General features: G+C 41.5%; 2 protein-coding genes across 4 annotated transcripts in view; one reads left to right on the forward strand and one right to left on the reverse strand.

Moving 5' to 3' along the window:
• The window catches only part of BEND6 (BEN domain containing 6), an 89,144-nt gene extending 78,220 nt beyond the window's left edge, over positions 1-10,924 (reverse strand). The window contains exon 1 of one of the 3 annotated variants that reach the window (XM_060190008.1): positions 10,516-10,924. The gene's annotated coding sequence lies outside the window, so the exon portion shown is untranslated. The remainder of the gene's footprint in view (positions 1-10,515) is intronic. The other 2 variants (XM_060190006.1, XM_007516485.3) reach the window with 2 other exon arrangements.
• Positions 10,925-11,344: 420 nt separating this feature from the next.
• Positions 11,345-23,570, forward strand: part of LOC103107678 (dystonin) — a 552,693-nt gene continuing 540,467 nt past the window's right edge. The window contains 3 exon segments of the mRNA XM_060190003.1: positions 11,345-11,538; positions 11,540-11,567; positions 12,214-12,248. Of these exon segments, the coding sequence (XP_060045986.1) occupies positions 11,434-11,538; positions 11,540-11,567; positions 12,214-12,248 (168 nt within the window). The 5' untranslated portion in view covers positions 11,345-11,433.

The following is a 23,570-nucleotide window of genomic DNA, read 5'->3' on the forward strand; positions in this document are numbered from 1 at the left end:
TTAAAAAAATTTTTTTTTATTGGATAGGACAGAGAGAAATTGAGAGATAGAGAGGGAGAGATGCCTGCAGTTCTGCTTCACCGCTTGTGAAGTGACCCCCTGCAGGTGGGGAGCCAAGGGCTTGAACTGGATCCTTGCTCAGGTCCCTGTGCACTTAACCTGGTGCACCACCACCTAAGGCCCCCTCAGTTTCTCTCTCTTTTTTTTTTTTTGAGATTGTTTACAAACAACCTTTCCTTTCACTCCCACTCCCTGTAACATTATGAAATTTACAGTCATCAGAACAACACATCCTAATTAGGCTTTACATTTTCTGCAATGTTAACAATTTTGGAATGATTCCATTTGGAAGTCTCTCTTGTAATTATTAATTTTTCCTTGCTACCAGTGTTATCTATGGATTTGGTGCCCATACAAGGGCTCTAATGCTCCTAGTTGTCTTTTTTTTTTTTTTTTAATTTCCTTCCTGATAGAAACAGAGAAAAGGGGAGAGGGAGAGAAAGTGAGACACCAGCAGCATAGTTCCACTACTCATGAAGCTTCCTCCATGCAAGTGGGGGTCAGGGGCATGGCAACCTGTGCACTCCATATGGCATTGCCTGGCCCCTATAATGTTGCTGTAAAGTTATTTTGAAAGGTTTTCTGTTTGTTTGCTTTTCTTTTTTTTCCACCAGGATTATTGCTGTCAATTCATGTCTATATGATTCCATCACTTCTGGTGGTCACTTTTTCCCTCCCAGATAGAAGGTGAGAGGCAAATTATTATTATCATTAATATTATTAACAATATTACCAAATATTATTTTATTATATCATCATTATAAAAATATTGTATAACATTATATTTATAATAATATTATTTTCCCTCCCAGATAGAGGGTGACACAAATTATTATTAATAATATTAATATTGTTAATATTATAACTAATAATAATTATTATTTAAAATTTTATTTATAAAAAGAAAACACTGACCAAACCATAGCATAAGAGGGGTACAAATCCACACAATTCCCACCACCAGAACTCCGTATCGCATCCCATCCCCTGATCGCTTTTCTTTGACCCTCTGGGAGTATGGACCCAGGGTCATTATAGGGTGCAGAAGGTGGAAGGTCTGGCTTCTGTAATTGCTTCCCCACTGATAACAAAAGGCTTTTATTGAGCATTTCTTTTTTAAAAAAATTATCTTTATTTATTTATTGGATAGAGAGAGCCAGAAATAGAGAGGGAAGGTGGTAGAGAGGGAGAGAGACAGAGAGACCCTGCAACACTGCTTCACAATTCACAAAGCTTTCTCCTGCAGGTGGGGACTGGTTTGAACCCTGGTCCTTGTGCATTGTTACATGTACACTCAACCAGGTGCACTACCACCCACCCAGCACCTTATTGAGCATTTCTACTCATTCTATTTAGAGTTAAATTTTCCCAAAGACTGAACAACTGCCTCCCTTTTTTTTTTTTTTAATCTCCCAATTTCTATTCAGCCTATTAGTTTGGTTTTATCTTCTCTTAGTAAATAAATTAATTCTCTGGAAGATTTCCAGAGGTGTCCTAGTCACCAGTTCTCAGTCCTTGTCCTTCTTAACCTCCCATTAATGACTTCTTATAAGTCATTAAATTGGAATACTTTCTACTTGGTTTCCATGGTATTGCCTTCTACTTTCCTTCTCTTGTCCACAAAAGGAAGCCATTGCCAGAGTGGAGATGTCAGTTCTTTTTTGCTTCTCTTCTTTAGTCACATGTGTTGCCATGACTTCTACTCTAATTCATGCTATGACTCCCAGTCTGTTTATGGTATGACTTCTCCAGGTGACCATGTTTCCATAGGTTTGCTGGATAATTTCACATCTGTCCTACTGACACTTCGACTACAATGGATCTAAAACTTAGTCATCTTCACATGCAAAACTGTGTCTCCATTTCAGTTTAAAATTTGGTTAGGGGGTCGGGCGGTGGTACAGTGGGTTAAGCACAGGTGGCGCAAAGCTCAAGGACCAGCTTAAGGATCCCGATTCGAGCCCCCGGCTCCCCACCTGCAGGGGAGTTGCTTCACAAGCGGTGAAGCAGGTCTGCAGGTGTCTATCTTTCTCTTCCCCTCTCTGTCTTTCCCTCCTCTCTCCATTTCTCTCTGTCCTATCCAACAACGAACAACATCAACAATGGCAATAATAATAACCACAATGAGGCTACAACAACAAGGGGGAAAAATGGCCTCCAGGAGCAGTGGATTCATGGTGTAGGCACTGAGTCCAGCAATAACCCTGGAGGGAAAAAAAAATTTAGTTCAATTTCTCCTTTTGCCTTTGTCACTACAAAGCTTAAGATGGATCCTTGTCTTCTTCCTGACCCATAAATTAGGAATTTGTTACAACTTCCTATCCCTAGTTTGTCCTACAGAAGACATCTTCTGCCATTTTACTCAAGCCTTTTATCAACTCTTATCTTTAGAAAGAGGAATGATAAGCATCTTCTCAGACCACAGTGGAATTAAACTAACACTTAACAATCAACAAGACTAGTAATAGTTCCAAAATGTGGAAGCTCAACAGTACACTTCTTAACAACTTCTGGGTCAAAGAGGAAATAAAAAAAGAAATCAAAATGTTTCAAGAGTTCAATGAAAACGAAGACACAAGCTATCAAAATATTTGGGACACAGCTAAGGCAGTACTGAGAGGGAAGTTCATAGCTATACAAGCACACATTAGGAAACAAGAAAAAGCACAAATAAACAGCCTGATTGCATATCTTAAAGACCTAGAAGAAGAAGAACAAAGGAACCCTAAAGCAACCAGAAAGACAGAAATCACTAAAGTTAGGGCAGAAATAAGTAACATCAAGAATAAGAAAACCATACAAAAGATCAACGAAAGTAAATGTTGGTTCTTCGAAAAAGTGAATAAAATCAACAAACCTTTAGCCAGACTCTCAAAACAAAAAAGGGAGAAGACCCAAATAAATCGATATTAAATGAAAGAGGAGATATCACAACAGACATCGCAGAAATTCAACATATCATGCGAGGCTTCTATGAACAACTATATGCCACCAAGCTAGAGAACCTGGAAGAAATGGACGATTTCCTAGATACCTACCAATTTCCAAAACTAAGTCAAGAGGAAGTAGATAACATGAACAGGCCCACCACAGCTAATGAAATTGAAACAGTTATCGAAAATATTCCCAAAAATAAAAGTCCTGGACCAGATGGTTTTACAAATGAATTCTACAAAACCTTCAAAGAAGAACGAATACCTCTACTTTTAAAAGTCTTCCAGAAGACTGAAGACATTGGAATACTCCCTTCAGCTTGTATGAAGCCAACATCACTCTGATACCAAAAGTAGACAGGGACACAACCAAAACAGAAAACTACAGACCAATATCTCTGATGAACATAGATGCTAAAATTTGAACAAAATTCTAGGCAACTGGATATAGCAGTATATTAAAAAGATGGTTCATCATGACCAAGTGGGGTTTACCCCAGGCATGCAGGGTTGGTTTAATCAATCAATGTGATCCACCACATCAACAAAAGCAAGACCAAAAACCACATGGTCATCTCAATAGATGCAGAGAAAGCCTTTGACAAAATACAACATCCCTTTATGATCAAAACACTACAAAAAAATGGGAATAGATGGAAAATTCCTCAAGATAGTGGAGTCTATATATAGCAAACCTACAGCCAACATCATACTCAGTGGTGAAAAACTGGAAGCATTTCCACTCAGATCAGGTACTAGACAGGGATGCCCACTATCACCGTTACTATTCAACATAGTGTTGGAAGTTCTTGCCATAGCAATCAGGCAGGAGCAAGGAATTAAAGGGATAAAGATTGGAAGAGAAGACGTCAAACTCTCCCTATTTGCAGATGACATGATAGTATACATAGAAAAACCTAAGGAATCTAGCAAGAAGCTTTTGGATATCATCAGGCAATACAGTAAAGTGTCAGACTAAAAAATTAACATTCAAAAGTCAGTGGCATTCCTCTATGCAAACACTAAGTTAGAAGAAATTGAAATCCAGAAATCAATTCCTTTTACTATAGCAACAAAAAATAATAAAATATCTATGTTTATCTGGAACCAGAAAAGACCTAGAATTGCCAAAACAATCTTGAGAAAAAAGAACAGAACTGGAGGCATCACACTCCCAGATCTCAAATTGTATTATAGGGCCATTGTCATCAAAACTGCTTGGTACTGGAACATGAATAGACACACTGACTAGTGGAATAGAATTGAGAGCTCATAAGTGAGCCCCCACACCTATGGACATGTAATCTTTGACAAAGGTGCCCAGACTATAAAATGGGGAAAGCAGAGTCTCTTCAACAAATGGTGTTGGAAACAATGGGTTGAAACATGCAGAAGAATGAAACTGAACCACTATATTTCACCAAATACAAAAGTAAATTCCAAGTGGATCAAGGACTTGGATGTTAGACCAGAAACTATCAGATACTTACAGGAAAATATTGGCAGAACTCTTTCTGCATACATTTTAAAGACATCTTCAATGAAATGAATCCAATTACAAAGAAGACTAAGGCAAGTATAAACCTATGGGACTACATCAAATTAAAAAGCTTCTTCACAGCAAAAGAAACCACTACCCAAACCAAGAGACCCTTCACAGAATGGGAGATCTTTACATGACATACATCAGACAAGAGTTTAATAACCAACATATATAAAGAGCTTGCCAAACTCAACAACAAGACAACAAATAACCCCATCCAAAAATGGGGGGGGGGCATGGACAGAATATTCACCACAGAAGAGATCTAAAAGGCTGAGAAACACATGAAAAAATGCGCCAAGTCTCTGGTTGTCAGAGAAATGCAAATAAAGACAACAACAAGATACCACTTCACTCCTGTGAGAATGTCATACATCAGAAAAGGTAACAGCAGCAAATGCTGGAGAGGGTGTAGGGTCAAAGGAACCCTCCTACACTGTTGGTTGGAATGTAAATTGGTCCAAGCTCTGTGGAGAACAGTCTGGAGAACTCTCAGAAGGCTAGAAATGGACCTACCCTATGATCCTGCAATTCCTCTCCTGGGGATATATCCTAAGGAACCCAACACACCCATCCAAAAAGATCTGTGTACACATATGTTCTTGGCAGCACAAAACCTGGAAGCAACCCAGGTGTCCAACAACAGATGAGTGGCTGAGCAAGTTGTGGTATATATACACAATGGAATACTACTCAGCTGTAAAAAATGGTGACTTCACCGTTTTCAGCTGATCTTGGATGTACTTTGACAAATTCACGTTAAGTGAAATAAGTGAGAAACAGAAGGATGAATATGGATGATCTCACTCTCAGGCAGAAGTTGAAAAACAAGATCAGAAGAAAACAAAAACACAAGTAGAACCTGCACTGCAATTGGAGTATTTCACCAAAGTAAAAGACTCTGGGGTGGGGGTTGGTGGGTGGGGAGAATACAGGGCCAAGAAGGACGACAGGGGACCTAGTGGGGGTTGTATTGTTATATGGGAAACTGGGGAATGTTATGCATGTACATACTATTGTATTTACTGTTGAATGTAAAACATTAATTCCCCAATAAAGAAATTTAAAAAAGTATTAAATGTCCACAGGGGAAAAAAAAAAGAAAGAGGAATGATTTAGTGGTCAGTAAACTTTAAAAGATGAGCTGGTGGATTAAGATCACTTCTCAGAAATTTCAACAATTACTAATTCATACTGTATTTTTTTCTCTCTCTCTGGTCTATGAAGAGGTCTCTATATGAATCAGTACAGGTAGGTCTCCTTTCTGTCCTAGTTTTAGGATGGCTTACAGTTCTTCAGCTGTGATTGGCGAGTAAGAGTAAGATGCATCATTTTGGCCATCAGTCTAAGTCATTTTCTTCAATCTGACTTTAGCCTGAATAAAGGTAATATTTAAAAAAACCATTTAATCCATTTTGGATAGAGACTGCCAGAAACTGAGAGGGAAGGGGGTAGATGGAGATACCTGTGGCACTGCTTCACCACTTGTGTGACTTCCTCTGTGAAGGTGGGGACCACCGGCATGAATCTGGGTCCTTTCATATGGTAACATGTGTGCTGGACTGGGTGTGCAGCTACCCTCCTCTAAAGTATTTGAATTTCATTTTGTTTCTCTGTGTGTGATACAAATTCTTAACTACTTTCCTCATCCCATTATTTCCCCCCCCTTTTGTTGCCCATTTCATTTTTTTTATTATTGCTGTTGTTATTGATGTTGTCATTGTTGGATAGGACAGAGGGAAATGGAGAGGAGGGGAAGAGAGAGAGGGGAGAGAAAGATAGACACCTGCAGACCTGCTTCACCGCCTGTGCAGCGACCCCCCTGCAGCTAGGGAGCTGGGGGCTCAAACTGGGATTCTTATGATGGTCCTTTGTGCTTGGTGCCATGTGCGCTTAACCCACTACACTACCGCCCGACCCTCCCTTTTTTTTTTAACCAAAATAATTTTTTCCTTTATATGAGAGGTAGATAGGGATGGAAAGGACTAGAGAACTGCTTCTTCATTTTATGTGATGCTGGGAATTGAACCTACGGCATTATACATGAGGCATGTGCTCCACAACTGTGCCAGCTTCAAAGCCACTATCTACATCCATTTATCTGTCTTCTTTTGGGTCTTAAAGAAAAAAATGATTTCTATATCTTTTCTTTTTGATTTTTCTCATTTCTAGATATGATCTGACCATAGGCTTTTCTCCTCCCAAACTTAAACTTACTTTGTGTTGTGACTTTGATACTATCTTTCCTTCCTTCCTTTCTTAGAACTGGGACCTCACATGTTTGAGATTTCATGACTCCTAGGCAACTTTTTTATTTATGAGGTTCAAGGATTCACACCTGGGTTGCATGTATTTGTGTAGGCATGTTCCCTACCTTAGTAATATAACTTTACAGCCCACAGAATAAATTATTTATTTATTTATTCCCTTTTGTTGCCCTTGTTGTGATTATTATTGTTGTTGTTGATGGAGTTCATTATTGGATAGGACAGAAAGAAATGTAGAGAGGAGGGGAAGACAGAGGGGGAGAGAAAGATATACCTCTGCAGACCTGTTTCACAGCTTGTGAAGTGGCTCCCCTGCAGGTGGGGAGCTGGGGGCTCCAACTGGGAACCTTATGCAGGTCCTTGTGCTTTGTGCCACTTGCTCTTTACCCGCTGCGTACCGCCAACTCCCAATTATTCCATTTTTTTAATTGAAAACCTAGCAGAGGGAAAAGATATGTATTCTACTAAATTAACTTCCAAAAACAATTGATTGGCTGATTTAATATTTATTGAATTCCATAATGCATTAGATATCATAAATATACACAGAAGAAGCAGTTAGTAACATGCCATGATCTGGAGAAGGTAATGATACATTAACTATAAACATGTTTGAAAAATAACAATGAACTGTGGTCCAGGAGGTGGCGCAGTGGAAAAAGCATTGGATTCTCAAGCAAAAGGGTCCTAAATTCAATCCCTGGCAGCACATGTACTAGAGTGATGTCTGGTTCTTTCTCTCTCTCTCTTCCTATCTTTCTCATAAATAAATACATTCTTTAAAAAAAATAACAATGGACCTAAATATTAAATTCTTTCAATGATTTGGTTTGCTTGTTATTACTCCCTTTCAAATAACTGATACAAAGAACAGAAATGGATGTATTTAAAAATTTTTTTAAATTTATTTTCCCTTTTGTTCCCCTTGTTTTATTGTTGTAGTTATTGTTGTTGTTGTTGATGTCATCGTTGTTGGATAGGACAGAGAGAAATGGAGAGAGGACGGAAAGAGAAATACCTGAAGACCTGCTTCACTGCCTATAAAGCAACCCCCCTGCAGATGGGGAGCTGGGGGCTAGAACCGCGATCCTTATGCAAGTCCTTGCGCTTTGTACCATGTGCACTTAACCCGCTGCGCTACCGCCCAACCGGAGAAATGGATATATTTTAAAAGATAGACTAGGGGCAGGGTGGTAATGCACCGGGTTGATCACACATGCTATGGTGTGTAAGGGCCCTGGTTCAAGCCCCTGGTCTCTTCCTGCTGGGTGGGAAACTTCACAACTTCAAAAGTCTATCTACCTTTTCGTCTCTCCTCTTTGTACATATAAAAATAATCATTTTGGGAGTCAGGCAGTAAGACAGCGGGTTAAGTGCACGTTCCGCAAAGTGCAAGGACCAGCGTAAGGATTCTGGTTCGAGCCCCGGGCTCCCCACCTGCAGAGGAGTCGCTTCACAGGTGGTGATGCAGGTCTGCAGGTAACTATCTTTCTCTCCCCCTCTGTCTTCCCCTCCTCTCTCCATTTCTCTCTGTCCTATCCAACAACGACGACATCAATAACAACAATAAAACAAGGGCAACAAAAGGGAATGAATGAATAAATATTTAAAAAAGAAAAAACAAAACAAAAAAATTCATTTTTAAAAAGGAAGTGCATTGTATGGCAGTTAAACATTCGTCTGCCAAGAGAGGTAAATGGTGTTCTTTTGTGCACTTGAAACCTACAAATGGTTACATCAGACTCCAGGTTATAACAATTGTGCGAAAGTAAGTTTAAAAAATAATTGCTATTTAATTGTTTTTTATTGTTGTAGTTATTGTTGTTGTTATTGATGTCGTCGTTAGATAGGACAGAGAAAAATGGAGAGAGGAGGGGAAGACAGAAAGGGGAGAGAAAGATAGACACCTGCAGACCTACTTCACAGCTTGTGAAGTGATTCCCCTGCAGGTGGGGAGCTGGGTGCTCCAACTGGGATCTTTATGCCTGTCCTTCTGCATTGCGCCATGTGTGCTTAACCCACTGAGCTACCGTCTGACTCCCTAATTGTTTTTTTGTTGGTAGTAATGAATTTGGGGAAGAGTGGTTACTATGCTGTTTATAGTGTTAAACACATCTCAAGGATGTTTAGACTATTTCCTCTCTCACAAACTTAAGTAAGTATAAAGATGACCTTCCTAAATTGCATCAGTTATTTCTCCAGAAATAACTGCAGAAGATTAATAAGTCTGGTTGTTGTTTTAAATTATTCCACCAGGCTATGTGAGTCAGTTCAGCAAAGAATCCTGCCTTTCCTGATGTGAAGACTCTCAGGGTTTTGCTCCATACGCCCTGCACAATGAACAGAAATACAGTTTCTCACTCCAGTGGACTGTGGTATCAAGAAGCCTTTTAGCAATGAGCACATGATGCAGTGCTACCTGAAACTCAGGGACCTAGAAAGTCTCTCCTGATTAGTAATTCAGCCTACACTCATGACATTCAACATTCCCACTGTCATCACAGCCTTTGCAAGCAAGGTCCTTCCAGCTTCAACGCAAAATACCTGAGTAAGATGAAACATATTGGTAACTTCAATCTTTATTTTGTTTCATGAAACTAGTTCTATATAATTCAATTTAACCCATTATCTCCCGTGTTTATGCATTTGGCATTTACGATGCATTAGACAATACTTTTTTTTTTCTAGTTTCCTTTAATTCTTACACATGCTATAATGTTAAAGACTTTATAGAAATGCTTAAGCTTTTAGGCGGGGCTGTACAATTGATTTTGTATAGTTAGAAAACATTGATAATGAGATCCTACAAGCAAATACAACTTTGGTTTCGTCATAGATTCTTTAACTGCTTTTCAGAATTTTACAAATCATTTTTCACAACACAATGTCTTCAGTTTCTTAAACATTCTATAGTGAAAGTCCACCTTAGTACTTAATAGACACTCCAGTAACACAATAACGTATTACTTTGTCACTACAATTGCTGTTTCCTTATGCAAACAAATAAAACAAAAACCAGCACACGTAGGGGAAATGAGCATTACTTTGGGAGCAGCATAACGCGGTAGCCGTAATGCACAGACCCAGCCCAGGCCGCAAGATGCTGCAGACTGCTGCGGCTTTTTTTTTTTTTTTGGCCGCAGACTGACTCACTGCGGTGGCGCTCCTGCCACACATTTCAGCGTTGACACTGCACCACCGACCACCTTAAAAATCTCCAAGCCACCAACTATTCAATACAAAATCCTTTTAGCTGGTTATGAAGAAATGAGAGGGGCCAGAGAGAGTGTGTGCATTTGAGCGTAGCGGATCATTACTTTCTCATTCCCTAAAATATATTCCTCGATATATTTACACGCCAAACCCCGAACTTCCTTCACCAGCCAGCTGCCTAAATCTGAAGTTGCCCCTCTTTTCTAGTATATTAAACGGGTAAAGGGTCATTTTATTATTGCTATTATTACTGTAAACACTTGGATACAAGAGGGTCCAAGGATCTCATTTTTTGGCCACTAAAATTGCACCAAGTTTAAGGGGGCAAAACTGTTCACGTCTGTAGATGGGGCGTTCCACTGGGAAGCGCTCCCACTTTAAAGCACTTGGGGAGGGGTGGGGGGGTCTCCCATTCCTGTAGGACCCTAGTGGCCAGGAAAGGCCCTGACCGCTCTTTTTGCTTATGAGTGCGAGGAACCCCCCGCCAGGAATTGCTCACCGGGCTGCATCTTCCAAAGCCCCAACTTCGGGGCGGGGCGCTGGGAGGTGGGAGGTGGGGGGGCAGCAGCGCCTTACGGTTTCCCCCCTGGCTCCTTGGCGCCCCCTGAGGCCGGGGCCCCCAGCAATTCCGCCAAGGGATGCTGCAGAGGCTGAGCCCCCAGATGTCTCGGGGGAGTGGAGAGGCGCGCGGCCCGCGCACCCACGGATGGCGCGGTCTGGCAGGTGGCCTTGCGGGAGGGCGCGGGGCGCTCAGGCTCGGGCGCAGCTTGCGGCCGCCGCCGAAACCGCAGCAGCCATGTCCGCGCGCCCGCGCTGCCGCAGCCCGGCCGTGATGTCATCAGCCGAGCCCCCACCGCGGAGCCCCATTCCCGCCCCGCGCGGGTCGCGGCGGCTGCTGCCGGGGCGCCACGTCCCCGCCCCGACCCGACCCACGTGCGCTGGGTTTCGGGGATGCCGAGGCCGTCCGCAGCCGCTGGACCATGCGCTGGGCCTCGGGGGCAGCGGCGGCCGAGCTGCTCCACCCCGCCCGCCGCGTCCCCGGCGGGGCTGCGCCCGGGGGCTGCGCACGGACGGGGGCGGGGGCCCCCGGGGAGGGAGGAGAGAAGCTCCCCGCCGCCACGTCCCTGCCTCGTCGCCGTCTGCTGAGTCATGGCCAGCGCTCCCCGCAGCCCTGGATCGCTAGCTTAGCGCGGCTGGCGCGGGCTGCGCAGCCATTAGGCTGAGCGCGGGGCCGCGAGCGCGGGGCCTGACGCGCTGAGCCGCGCTCGCCCGTGCCCGCCGCTCCGGCGTGCGCCCCGCGCGGGTGCCTGGGCCGCCGCCCTCGAGCCCCGCCGCCGCCGCCGCCGCGCAGCCCACGCCTCGCCCGCACCATGATCGCCGCGGCGTTCCTCGTCTTGCTGAGACCCTACAGCATCCAATGCGCCCTCTTTCTCTTGTTGCTTCTGCTGGGTACCGTCGCCACCATCATCTTCTTCTGCTGCTGGCACCGCAAGCTCCAGAAAGGGAGGCATCCGATGAAATCTGTCTTTTCGGGCCGTTCCAGGAGCCGAGGTAAGACATGCAGCGACAGGATTCTTTTTACGCCAATTTGGAGAGTGGAGAGCAGCTTCGCGGCTCTGCGCTCCTGCCCCTGCCCCCATCACTGCCCGCTCCGCAACCTGAGCACATCTGGGCATGCAGAGCTCCTTGCCCCCCCTCCGCCCCCACCCGGTCCCTTTTAATCTCAGCCCCTTTCTCCTTTCTCCCGGGTGGTGGGTAACCACCGTAATCCAGAGAGCAGGGATGGGGAGGAAGGGGCTCAATATTCTAGGTGTCAGTTTGCATAAAGCCCTAAAGGTAATTTGGAGTGCAGTCGGGGCTGCGGCAGCCTCCCTTTAACCACCCTTCGCTGGAGCTAAGAGGTAAGAAAGGGAAGCTTAAAAAAAAAAAAAAGAAAGTGAAGTTTAGAGAGTTCGGGGCTCCCCAGCTCCCCTAGAACTTTCCCTGAAACTTCTCGCGGAGACCAATGGCCTAGAAACCTCCCCGCCCTCCAGGCTTGTCCCTACTGAATTCGAGGCTTCTGGAAAGTGCCTTCTCAGTCCCTCCACCCCCACCCCACCCCCCCAAAAGCCCTAGGTAAATATAGTGACTTGGCTGGAGAAGAACAAAGAGTTAAATGAAGTCTTTATTTTTTTTTTTCCTTCCCTTTTCCCCACAGATGCTGTTTTGAGATCTCACCACTTTCGTTCTGAGGTAATTTATTTAGCCCGCACGCTCAAGGTCAGAAGAAGTTCTCTTTCCTGAGTACCAATATTAATCATAGGCATACTAAGAAATCTTTCAGAGCATTGAAAGGCGAACCGTACTGCGCCCTAGCCTAAAGTAATATGTTTCTTTCTAAGCCAGTTCCAAACGTTGATGTCTAGAGAATGGGTTTTAGCCTGTTTTTTGCATAGTGGAGGGTACAGACCCCCCTCAAAAAAAAAAAAAAGGAAAAAAAAGCCCCACATTAGAGCACTTAGCCTGTGCATGAATCTCAGCTTCATTTACAGTACAACCTATAATTTGCTGGTGGAAGCTTTCTGGGTGCTGTCAGCTGCTGTGATTGTTCATTTGGATTTTGAACAACAGCAAAGTGCTTATAGGAAGTCATTACAGAGCGACTTGCTCATGTGCATTGCCTTTTAGACTTTCAAGTTTACATGCCTGTTCACTTTTTTTTTACAAGCTGAGGTTGTGATCTGGTTTGACCAGATAGTGTGTGTCTTCCTCCTTGAGAAAATGACCTGGTGTCAGTGATTATGTGTGACTTCTGTAAAGCCAGCTCCACTAAAGATAGAACAGCAGCCCCCTCCCCAAAAAACACCTTACTAAATCTCCCAGGCTCAGCATTTCATTATGAGTTTCCAGGCCAACTACCACTTAGTGTGAGGAAATTTATTCTCTTTTTGAAAGACTTTCCCACAGTGAGGTTTGTAGGTTACTGGCACCAGTGCTTGGTGCCATTTGCTCATTTTAGCAAAACCTGTCTTGTTAGGCACCTTCCATTCATTTGCCTATTACCTGAGAAGTTATTTCACATTCCATTGAACTAGTTAATCAGATGTTTTACTGCACCCTAGACATTTTATTGGACCCTGGTTGCTTGGAAGTTTTAAGTACATTTTTATAATACTGCACACTGAGGAATTTATTCTACTGCATATAACTTTGGAGTGTGAGAACTCTGTACAATTTAGGATTTTTTTTTTTTTTAAATGAACTTGTACCAGGTGCAAACAAGCATGATGTCATGGCTCTTGGGTCACTTTACACACACACACACACACACACACACACACACACACACACGAGACAGAGAGACAGTGACACAGATATCACGGTACTACTCTCTAGTGCTGAGGGACCTCCCATATGGTGCCAGGATGAGAAAGAATTCGGGCCACACACATAAGAAAGGCAGGTGCTTTACTCCAGGAGGTATTCCTCAGGCCCTAATTTGGGTTTGATTTTTTTTTTTTTTTTGGTGGGGGGAACACTTAGTTTACACATCTTCATGATACCACCTCTCCTGGCAAACATTTTTTTTCTTTTTAAGTCAGAAAGACAGTGAGAAAAAGAGAAGGAGAGGCACAGTACTGCTACACCATTCACGAAGCATCCGTTAGTATCATGCATGATGCTCTCTTATGGTGCCAGGAGTTTAAATGTGGGATCTCTGCAAGGTAAAATGTGCACTCTACTCAGCTATTTCCCAACCACCTGCCAATTGAGGCTTTAAAAAAAAGTACTCGGGGAGTTGGGCAGTAGCGCAGCAGGTTAAATGCAAGTGGTGTAAAGCGGAAGCAAAGGGACCTGTTTACAGGTCCAGTGCTCTACCTGTTGCGTACACTGTGGGGCTGCTGGGATCCTTGAGGAAGTAAATTAATCAGTCAGATAATCAGGTATTCTAATTAGTACTTTACACTAAATAGTTGTGTGATGCTGGGGAACTCTCTTGACTTCTCCGTACCTCAGTTTCCCCATATGTAAAATAGAACCAATAGTATATTACAGGGTTGTAGTGGAAGGACCAGTTTACAACTAATTATGTAAGTGCCAGCAAAATAGCTCACCTGGATAGTGCTATAGCTTTATCTTGCTCACATTCCAGGAGAAAATCTGGTTTCCTTCACACTGGAGGATGATTTGGTGGAGTGATATATTTCTCTTTCGGGCTCTGTCTTTTTTCTGTGTGAAAAGGTTGACACAGCAGAAACACACACACACACACACACATACACACACACACTATTCACATAAGCTCATATAATACATAGTAGGCTTTCAGTACTTTATAGCTATTATTACATCTTGAAGAGTTAAATTTAAAATTTGTAAAAATGTGGGAGTCGGGCGGTAGCGCAGTGGGTTAAGTGCACATGGCGCAAAGCACAAGGACTGGCATAAGGATCCTGGTTCGAACCCCCGGCTCCCCACCTGCAGGGGAGTCGCTTCACGAGTGGTGAAGCAGGTCTGCAGGTGTCTTAACTTTCTCTCCCTCTCTCTATCTTCCTCTCCTCTCTCCATTTCTCTCTGTCCTATCTAAGAACAATGACATCAATAACAACAACAACAACAAACAACAAGGGCAACAAAAGGGAAAATAAATAAAAATTAAAAAACCTTGTAAAAATGAAAGATTTATTTGGAAAACTTTATTGATTTAAATCTAGCTATTGTAAAGAAACACCTTTGAATATATGAATAACCCATTTATATGTATAAGAAAAATATAATAGTCTAGTTGCAAATATTAAAACTTAGAACTGGAGACCTTACTGAGTAGGGTGGGTGAATGCTTGTGACCTAGGTTAGAATCCCAGCACCGCATGAGAATGTAACAGTAGCACTTGGGAAAGGATGGTTTGTGATGCTTCTCCTTCTCTTTGCTTCTCTCTGTGTCTCACTATCAGTGAAAAAGTTGGTCCAAGAGCAGTTCTGGCTCTGCAAACAAAAAGAAACAATTTATAAATTCTATTTTTAAAAAATATTTATTTATTCCCTTTTGTTGCCCTAGTTGTTTTTTATTGTTGTAGTTATTGTTGTCGTCATTGATGGATAGGCCAGAGAGAAATGGAGAGAGGAGGGGAAGACAGAGAGGGAGAGAGAAAGATAGACACCTACAGACCTGCTTCACCACTTGTGAAGTGACTCCCCTGTAGGTGGGGAGCCGGGGACTCGAGCTGGGATCCTTATGCCGGTCCTTGCGCTTGGTGCCACATGCACTTAACCCGCTGCACTAGCACCCGACTCCCTATAAATTCTATTTTATAAAGGTATTATTACCAGTCCCACACAAATAAGTGATAGAACAGAATAATTATCCTGTTATAGATATTTGTAGTCATGCATTTCAGTTAAATTGCAAGTAGAATTAATGAGATAGGACTATATTTTACTTAGTTAACTCTTAGTTTATACATTTACCCCAACCTTGCATTTAGGTACAAAAGCTGGAAGCAGTTGATATAACCTCTAGGTTATTGCTGAGGCTCGGTGCCTGCACTAGGAATCCATTGCTCCTGGAGGCTATTTTTTCCCATTTTGTTGCCTTTGTTGTCATTATTGCTATTTTTGCCATTGATGTTGTTGTTGGATAGGACAGAGAGAAATCAAGAGAGGAGGGGAAGACGGGGAGAGAAAGACACCTGCAGACCTGCTTCACTGCTTGTGAAGTGACCCCCCTGCAGATGGGGAGCCAGGTGCTTGAATTGGGATCCTTACTCCCGTCCTTGCACTTTGTGCCATGTGCGCTTAACTCGCTGCAATACCCACCTGACCCCCAGTTTTTAATATTTTAACTCATTTCACATGATTCAGGCACAGTTTCATATCTTTTGTGTACTTCATACTTGCCTTGTCTGTTAAACTATATGCTCTTTGAGGTCATTGACTATTAGAGGTATATCTATATTTCCTATTATGCAGTGGGTTCTTTTCAAAATATTTTATTTTTCATTTTGTTGGATAAAGACAGAGAAATTGAGAGGTAAAGGAGAAATAAAGAGGAAGAGAGAAAAAGAGACACCCGCAGCACTGTTTCATGACTCATGAAGCTTCCCCCTGCACTTGTGAACTTGGGGCTTGAACATGAGTCCTTGAGCATGATAACAGTATGTTAAATGAGGTGCACCACCACCCAGCCATATAGTGCGTTCTTAATATATGCTTTTTTTTTTTTTTCTTCTATAGCACTGCCCAGCTCTGGCTTACAGTGGTGTTAGGATTTGAACCTGGGACTTTGGAGCCTCAGGCATGAGAGTCTGTTTGCATAACTATTATGCTACCGAACCCACCAACTTTTTAAAAAAATATTTTATTAGTGACTTATTATTGATTTACAAAATTGTAAGATAATAATTCCACACCATTCCCACCACCAGTATTCTGTGTCCCCATTCCCTCCACTGGTGACTGCAGTAGTTCTCTTAAGGTCACAAATAAGGGTTGACTTTATATCTATCACTATCTATATATATTTTGCCATTTTTTTTCTACAGTCCTGCCTTTGCCTCCTTTTTAGTCACCTAAACCTAATTACTACTTTCAAACATCCTTCCCTTTTTCCTCTTCTCTCTCAGATAAGAGAAACAGTGCCTGACTTCCTTTGGTGTTTCCAGATTTGCCTCCATTTGGTATAAAAACAAGATTCCTGGTGACAAATGATTTGGGCCCTGATGGAATTGGGGTTCTTAGCCCTCTGGTTATTTTCCTTTCTTAATTACCCTTTTGGAAGTATGGACCAAAGTTTATTTTGGGGTGCAGAGGGTTGGAGTTCTGGTTCCTATACTTGCTTCTCCTTGGCTGGCTGTTGGCCCATACCTTAAGCCTGTTTCTGTCTTTCCCTAGTGGGGTAGGGCTCTGGAGAGGTGAGGCTCTAGGATATACTGATGAGGTCGTCTGTCCAGGGAAGTCAAGATGGAGTCATAGTAGCATCTGCAACTTGGTGGCTGATAGGGAGTAAGATATAAAGCAAGACAAAATGCTTAATAATCAGGAACCAGAATGGAGGAATGGAGCAGATGAGAATGGGGACCTCAGCGTAAAAGAAGCTAGGAAGTTTATTCCTAGGGGCCCATGATTTTAATAATTTTTGCTTGAGCTTGATAGCTAATATGGAGGTAGACTAGCAATACTGTCTGGTAAGATTGTGTCAGCATTCAGAATAGAACTAGAAAGCTGGATTAGGGCAGAGAGTAACTCCCAAACCTGAAGAAAATATATAAGTATAATTAACTGTTTACCACATAGATCTGACCTTGGGTCTATATTTATATTTATCACAGGAGCCTGAATAACCCCTGTCAGATTGAGCTCATAGTCCATGGTCATACCTGGGAAATTCTAGATTGCACTCATTTCAGGACCAGTCTTCCTCAAGTGGCAGGGAGTTTATAGTGAAGGCAAAGTCCTGGAGAGACCCACAAAAGGGCTTATAACGACATTCCTAATGGAAGTGACCAGTGATGGTAGAGAGAGGGATCTATTCTCACACCTCCAGAGCTCTGGCCCACTAGGGACAGAAACAGGCTGGGGGTGTGGATCAACGAGCCAATGCCTATGTTCAGTGGAGAAGCAATTATAGAAGCCAGAACTACTACCTTCTGCAACCCCCAAACAGCCTTGATCCATATTCCCAGCAGGGGAGAATTGATAGGATGAAGATAAGAAGGTTTTGAATTCCAGCTCCATCAGTACCCCGAGAGAGAGAGAAGGAAAAAGAGAGGGACATATGAAGGTAGTAATGTTGTCATGAGTGGCTTGGAGGGGAAGAGAGGATTGGATCAGGGGAAAAAAAGGGGGGGCAATTATGTATAAATGTGGACAGATGTAGAGATGATGGTTGTGTCATGTCTACAACCTTAGGGGAACTGTGGTGGATTGCAGTGGGGTGACTGAAGATTCTGAACCCTGGTGGTGGCAATGGTATAGATTTAAACTCCTATTGACATATAATTTTGTAAAATAAAAAAATTAATAATAAAAAAAAGAGAGTGATCTATTAGAGGTCTAGTTCTATAGTATCTATGGGGGAATCCAAGAATTCTCTGACTAGGACCCCAGGTGATGAAGTGGCCTACTATTGACCAAAATGACCATCATTAAGTGAGCCAGTATCTTGCCCTTTTCCAGCTTTTAATAATGCTTTTTTAAATGAATGAGATACCCCTTGGTGAGTGTCAATACTTGTAGCTGGGGAAATGTAAATCAGAGTTGGATAAAAAAAGAAAAATGTAGGAGCTGGGTTAAGTGCAGCGGATTAAGTGCTCATGGTGCAAACAGGACAGCATGAGTATACCCATCTGCAGGGGATGGTCGCTTCACAATTGGTGAAGCAGGTCTGCAGGTGTCTTTCTCTCCCCCCTCTGTCTTCCCCTCCTCTTTCGATTTCTTTCTGTCCTATCCAACAACAACAGCAGCAATGACAATAATAACAACAACAATAAACATCAAGGGCAACAAAATGGGAAAAATGTCCTCTAGGAGCAGTGGATTCATAGTGCAGGCACCAAGCCCCAGTGATAACCCTGGAGGAAAAAAAAAGAAAAAGAAATATGTTCATTTTTCAGGGCATTACCCAGAATTCAGCATTTGCTAAATCTCAACTCCTGTCTTTCTAGACTTTTAAAAACTGTTGAATAGTTCATATTCACAAAAGTCATGGGCAGGGGAGATAGCAAAATGGTTGTTATGAAAAAATGATGCCTGAGTCTTCAGAGTTTCAGGTTCTGTCCCCTGTAGACCACAAGCCAGAGCTGACCAGTGCTTTGGTAAACACACCCTGAAAAACATTAATTGCAAACAAAAAAAGTGTCTCTTTTTGTACCAATTCCTTTGATAAATTAGTCAAAGACTGTTATTTATAAGTTCAAGTAAATTATAGTTTAAAATTTGAGTACCAACTGGATATTCTTGTCCTTGTTTTTTTTTAGCAGTAGCTACTATAATACAGTTTATTGTCAGATTTTAGAAAAATGGGGTGGGGCTAGATAGCATAATAGTTATACAAAGACACTTTCTTAAAAATTTTTATTTATGTAAAGGAAGCATTGACAAAACCATAGAATAAGAGGAGTACAGTTCCACACAGTTCCCACCACCAGAACTCCGTATCCCATCCCCTCCCCTGATAACTTTCCTATTCTTTATCCCTCTGGGAGTATGGACCCAGGGTCATTATGAGGTGCAGAAGGCGGAAGGTCTGGCTTCTGTAATTTCTTCCCTGCTGAACATGGGTGTTGACAGGTCGACTCATAATCCCAGCCTGGCAAAGACATTTTCATGCCTGAAGCCCCAAGGTCCCAGGTTCAGTTCCCTATACCACCATAAACCAGAGCTGAGGAGTGCTCTGTAAAAAAGAAAAAAAAGGGGTGGGGTGGGGGTTAAGGGGTCTAGCATAATAGTTATGCAAAGAGACTTCACCTGAGGCTCCAAAGTCCCAGGTTCAATCCACCACACCACCACAAACCAAACCTGAGCAGTGCTCTGGTAAAAAGAAAAAAACATCATAATGCTTTGATTTTTTTCTTTCTGGCAAATTATAATTGTTTAAAATGCTAGCGCTTACTCTTCCTAATGCCAATTTCAGTATGTAGATAATTTGCTTTAGGTATTTCCATATTGGTCAGATGAGGAAGATGGTTTCAGTATCTGCTGATTTATTTTGAAATGTTTTGGAAATCTGGGAAAACTCTTGAATAATGAGGAAATTTGGGTACCATTTTATTCTGCTACAGACACACTCAGGAATGGCTCTAATTGGGTAGGAAATTTTAGGATGTTTCTTCTCAGGTTGTTAGAAAAGTACTTTGTCAGGACATACTTTACTTTGGGGAAGTTCTGCAGAGGGAAGAGAGCCATATTGTCCAAGGAGCTATAGCTTTTTTTTCCTCCTAAATGTATGATAAACATATTTCTTTTTTTTTATTTTTTAAAAATTTAAGAAAGGAGGCATTAACAAAACCATAGGATAAGAGGGGGTACAGTTCCACACAATTCCCTCCACCTGATCTCCATATCCCATCCCCTCCCCTGATAGCTTTCCCATTCTCTATCCCTCTGGAAGCATGGATCCAGGGTTGTTGTGGGTTGCAGAAGGTGGAAGGTCTGGCTTCTGTAATTGCTTCCCCACTGAACATGGGCATTGACTGGTCGATCCACACTCCCAGTCTGCCTTTCTCTTTCCCTAGTGAACTTGAATGCATATGACGACCAGCCCGAGTGATGAAGCTGAAGGGTTGTCATTCCACACCTGAAGTCTCTGGACACAGTCGGAAGTGAAGCATGCTGGGGTGGTACTCGTTGCATTGATTGGGTTGCAATCCGTGGATACAATATTATTTGATTTGAGTTGAGAGAAGCATGCAGGAAAGTGGGCCCCACCCTAAGGTTCCAGGACTGGGGGAACATATTTCTTATATTCAGCTTCTTCCTCATGAAGTTATAAATGAGTAATATGGCTATTTACAGGATTTAAAAAATTATTTATTTATTAATGAGAAAGATAGGAGGACAGAGAGAAAGAACCTGACATCACTCTGGTACATGGGCTGCCCTTGATTGAACTCAAGACCTCATGCTTGAGAGTCCAGTGCTTTATCCACTGCGCCACCTCCAGGAACACCAGGATGTTTTAGAATCATAACCACCATCTCTTTTAATTTTCATGTACTTGCAAACTCATGTTTATTAACTTTTTAATAATCCTCTAATTTTTAGTAGTAGTATATAGAAATGTGAAATTATTAATCTATTCAGCATAGACTGAACAGTATTACCTCAATTCAGATAAAAAAGCCCAGTCAGAAAGAAGTTTTGTATACACATATAAAGAACTTGTAAAATATATATACATATGTATGCACACACTCATCCGTGTCATAAACAACTGATGAAGAGATGTGACGTAGGTCAACATCTAGAATCCAAGTGTTAATTCTGGGCACCTAAGACTTTACCGGCTTATAATACATTTTTTTTCTGTGACTTTAAATAGTGGCAGATTGTTGCCTAAAATTATCCCTACAATAAAAATTAAGGTAGTATAAAAATTAAGGTAATATAAAAATTAAGGTACTATAATAAAATTAATTCTGATTTTATGGAAATTTCAGAAAGTGATATGGTAACTGAAGTGTCATTAAGTTACAGGAAATAATTGAGAGAATACTTCATTAGAATGAACATTTTTATAATGTCCTTTGAGAGCATCCAGTGTGAACAGTGGTAAATGATCCTTATTCATTAGCTTAGTGGAATAAGGGAAGCCTTGTTTGATATAAGGAGGGTGAATAATGTTCTTTATGTCTATCAGACTTGGAGTAAATATCTTCATTTCCCATTTCAGGTAAAAGAACTAAAGTAGTTAACTCAAGTTAAGCAGTTCCCAGAGAATCACACAGCAAGATAAGGAACAAGTAAGACAAGAATTCCCTAGTTAACATTTTTTTCTGCTCTTTGGTGTTTATTGTGTCACTCACAACTCAGAGAATAATCTCAATGAGAGAAACTAGGTAGAGTGGATTTTAGTGGACAATTCTTATGAAGTCAAATAGATCTTTTAGGTTTTCCCAGAGATTATCCAACTTGTCCTGGATTAGTGGATGGTTGATACAAATTTTATTGGTCTCTTCATGTTCCTGTAGTCTGTACCACCAAACCAAGGGAGAGTGATCAACAAAACAACCGTATTTTATAACTGTCTATTAGTCTTGCATCCTTCCCTAAGAATTACTTAATTTGTGGAGTAGAGAAAATAGTTTATCATTTAGTCATCGCTTACCATTAGGTTATTTTTATAAATTAATTCTGAGAGTTGAATTCAAGGTTTAAATTAATTTAAATAAATCTTAAATTATGCAAATGATGTAGTGTTCATTTAGTTTCACCCAATTATTTTATTTAAAAAGTTTATTTTTTCATCATGTGAGATTAGGAACAACAAAGGGCCTGAGGTATAGCCACTGACCTTGACAGTTACTTCCAGGTCACTCTCCAGTATAATTGCTGAAATTTTATAGTTACTAGTTTCTTCTGTTACAGTAAATGAACTGCTGTGCTATATCCAACTATGCATCACAAATGTGATGAGAGCATCAGAGGACACATTGTACAAATACAATAAACATATTTGTAAAAAAGACAAGTTCATTTTTATATAGCTTATTACCCCAGAGTCAACATTCTTATATTAATTTATCTTTAGTATGGAGAAAAAAGAGAATGCTGATAGCAAAAGAAAAAGAAGAGAAAACAAAACAACAAAACAAAGGAACAAACCTACCAACCCATGCATTCACATTAATTCAGTGCAATCTAGATGAGAATTGAAACAAAGCGTGGGAACAGGCAGAAATAAGCCTTAGGACTCTTAATTACAGAACAAAGTTTAACCAAAGGGGTAATGGGAAGTGGCTGAGAGGAGAGGAGGAGAATGTCCAAAGATCTGTGGTAGAGAAATATTAACACTTTCATATTGAGAGTGATGTGGTAAACATATATTGTACCCCTAAGTCTTGTAAGTTGATATAATACAAAAAATATATAAAAAGAAGGACTTTGGGAGTTGGACAGTAGTGCAGTGGGTTAAGTGCAGGTGGCACAAAGCGCAAGGACTGGCATAAGATTCTTGGTTCGAGTCCCCGGATCCCCACCTGCAGAGGGGTCGCTTCACAAGCGGTAAAGCAGGTCTGCAGGTGTCTATCTTTCTCTTCTCCTTTTTGTCTTCCCCTCCTCTCTCCATTTCTCTCTGTCCTATCCAACAATGACGACATCAATAACAACAACAATAATAACTACAACAATAAAACAAGAGCAACAAAAATAAATAAATATTTTTAAAAAAGGACTTCTTTGAGATTTAGATGATAAAGTAGAATCAGGTTAGTAAGAACAAACACTGGTTTAGTAAAAGGTATACAGGATAGGAGTTCAAAATTCCTGGCTTGGGTTTCTGGGTCAGCTACCAACTACTAGTATGACTTTGATCATCTTTAAGTGTCTCTGAGTCTTAGATTTGGTCTTCTCACTGGTAACATGATGACTTTTTAATATTTATTTATTTTCTTTTTAATATTTATTTATTCCCCTTTGTTACCCTTGTTTTATTGTTGTAGTTATTGTTGTTATTGATGTTGTCATTGTTGAATAGGACAGAGAGAAATGGAGGCAGGGGGAAGACAGAGAGAGGGAGAGAAAGACACTTGCAGACCTGCTTCACCACCTGTGAAGAGACTCCCTTGCAGATGGAGCACTGGCGGCTCAAACCAGGATCCTTGTGCAGGTCCTTGTGCTTTGCGCCATGTGCGCTTAACCTGCTGCACTACCGTCTGACTCCCACATGATGACTTTTGATGCCCCTTCTGGAAGCAGCTGTGTTTTTGCTTTGTGCAAAGCATTTTGCTAAGAAGGCATCATTTAATTTTTTTAATTTTAATTTTTTAAATATTTTATTTATTTGTTAATGAGAGGAATAGGAGGAGAGAGAGATGTGGAAAGAGAAACAGACAACATGGTACATGTGCTGTCAGGGAT

This window comes from Erinaceus europaeus, chromosome 4 (genome assembly GCF_950295315.1).
Source record: "Erinaceus europaeus chromosome 4, mEriEur2.1, whole genome shotgun sequence".
NCBI lineage: Eukaryota > Metazoa > Chordata > Mammalia > Eulipotyphla > Erinaceidae > Erinaceus > Erinaceus europaeus.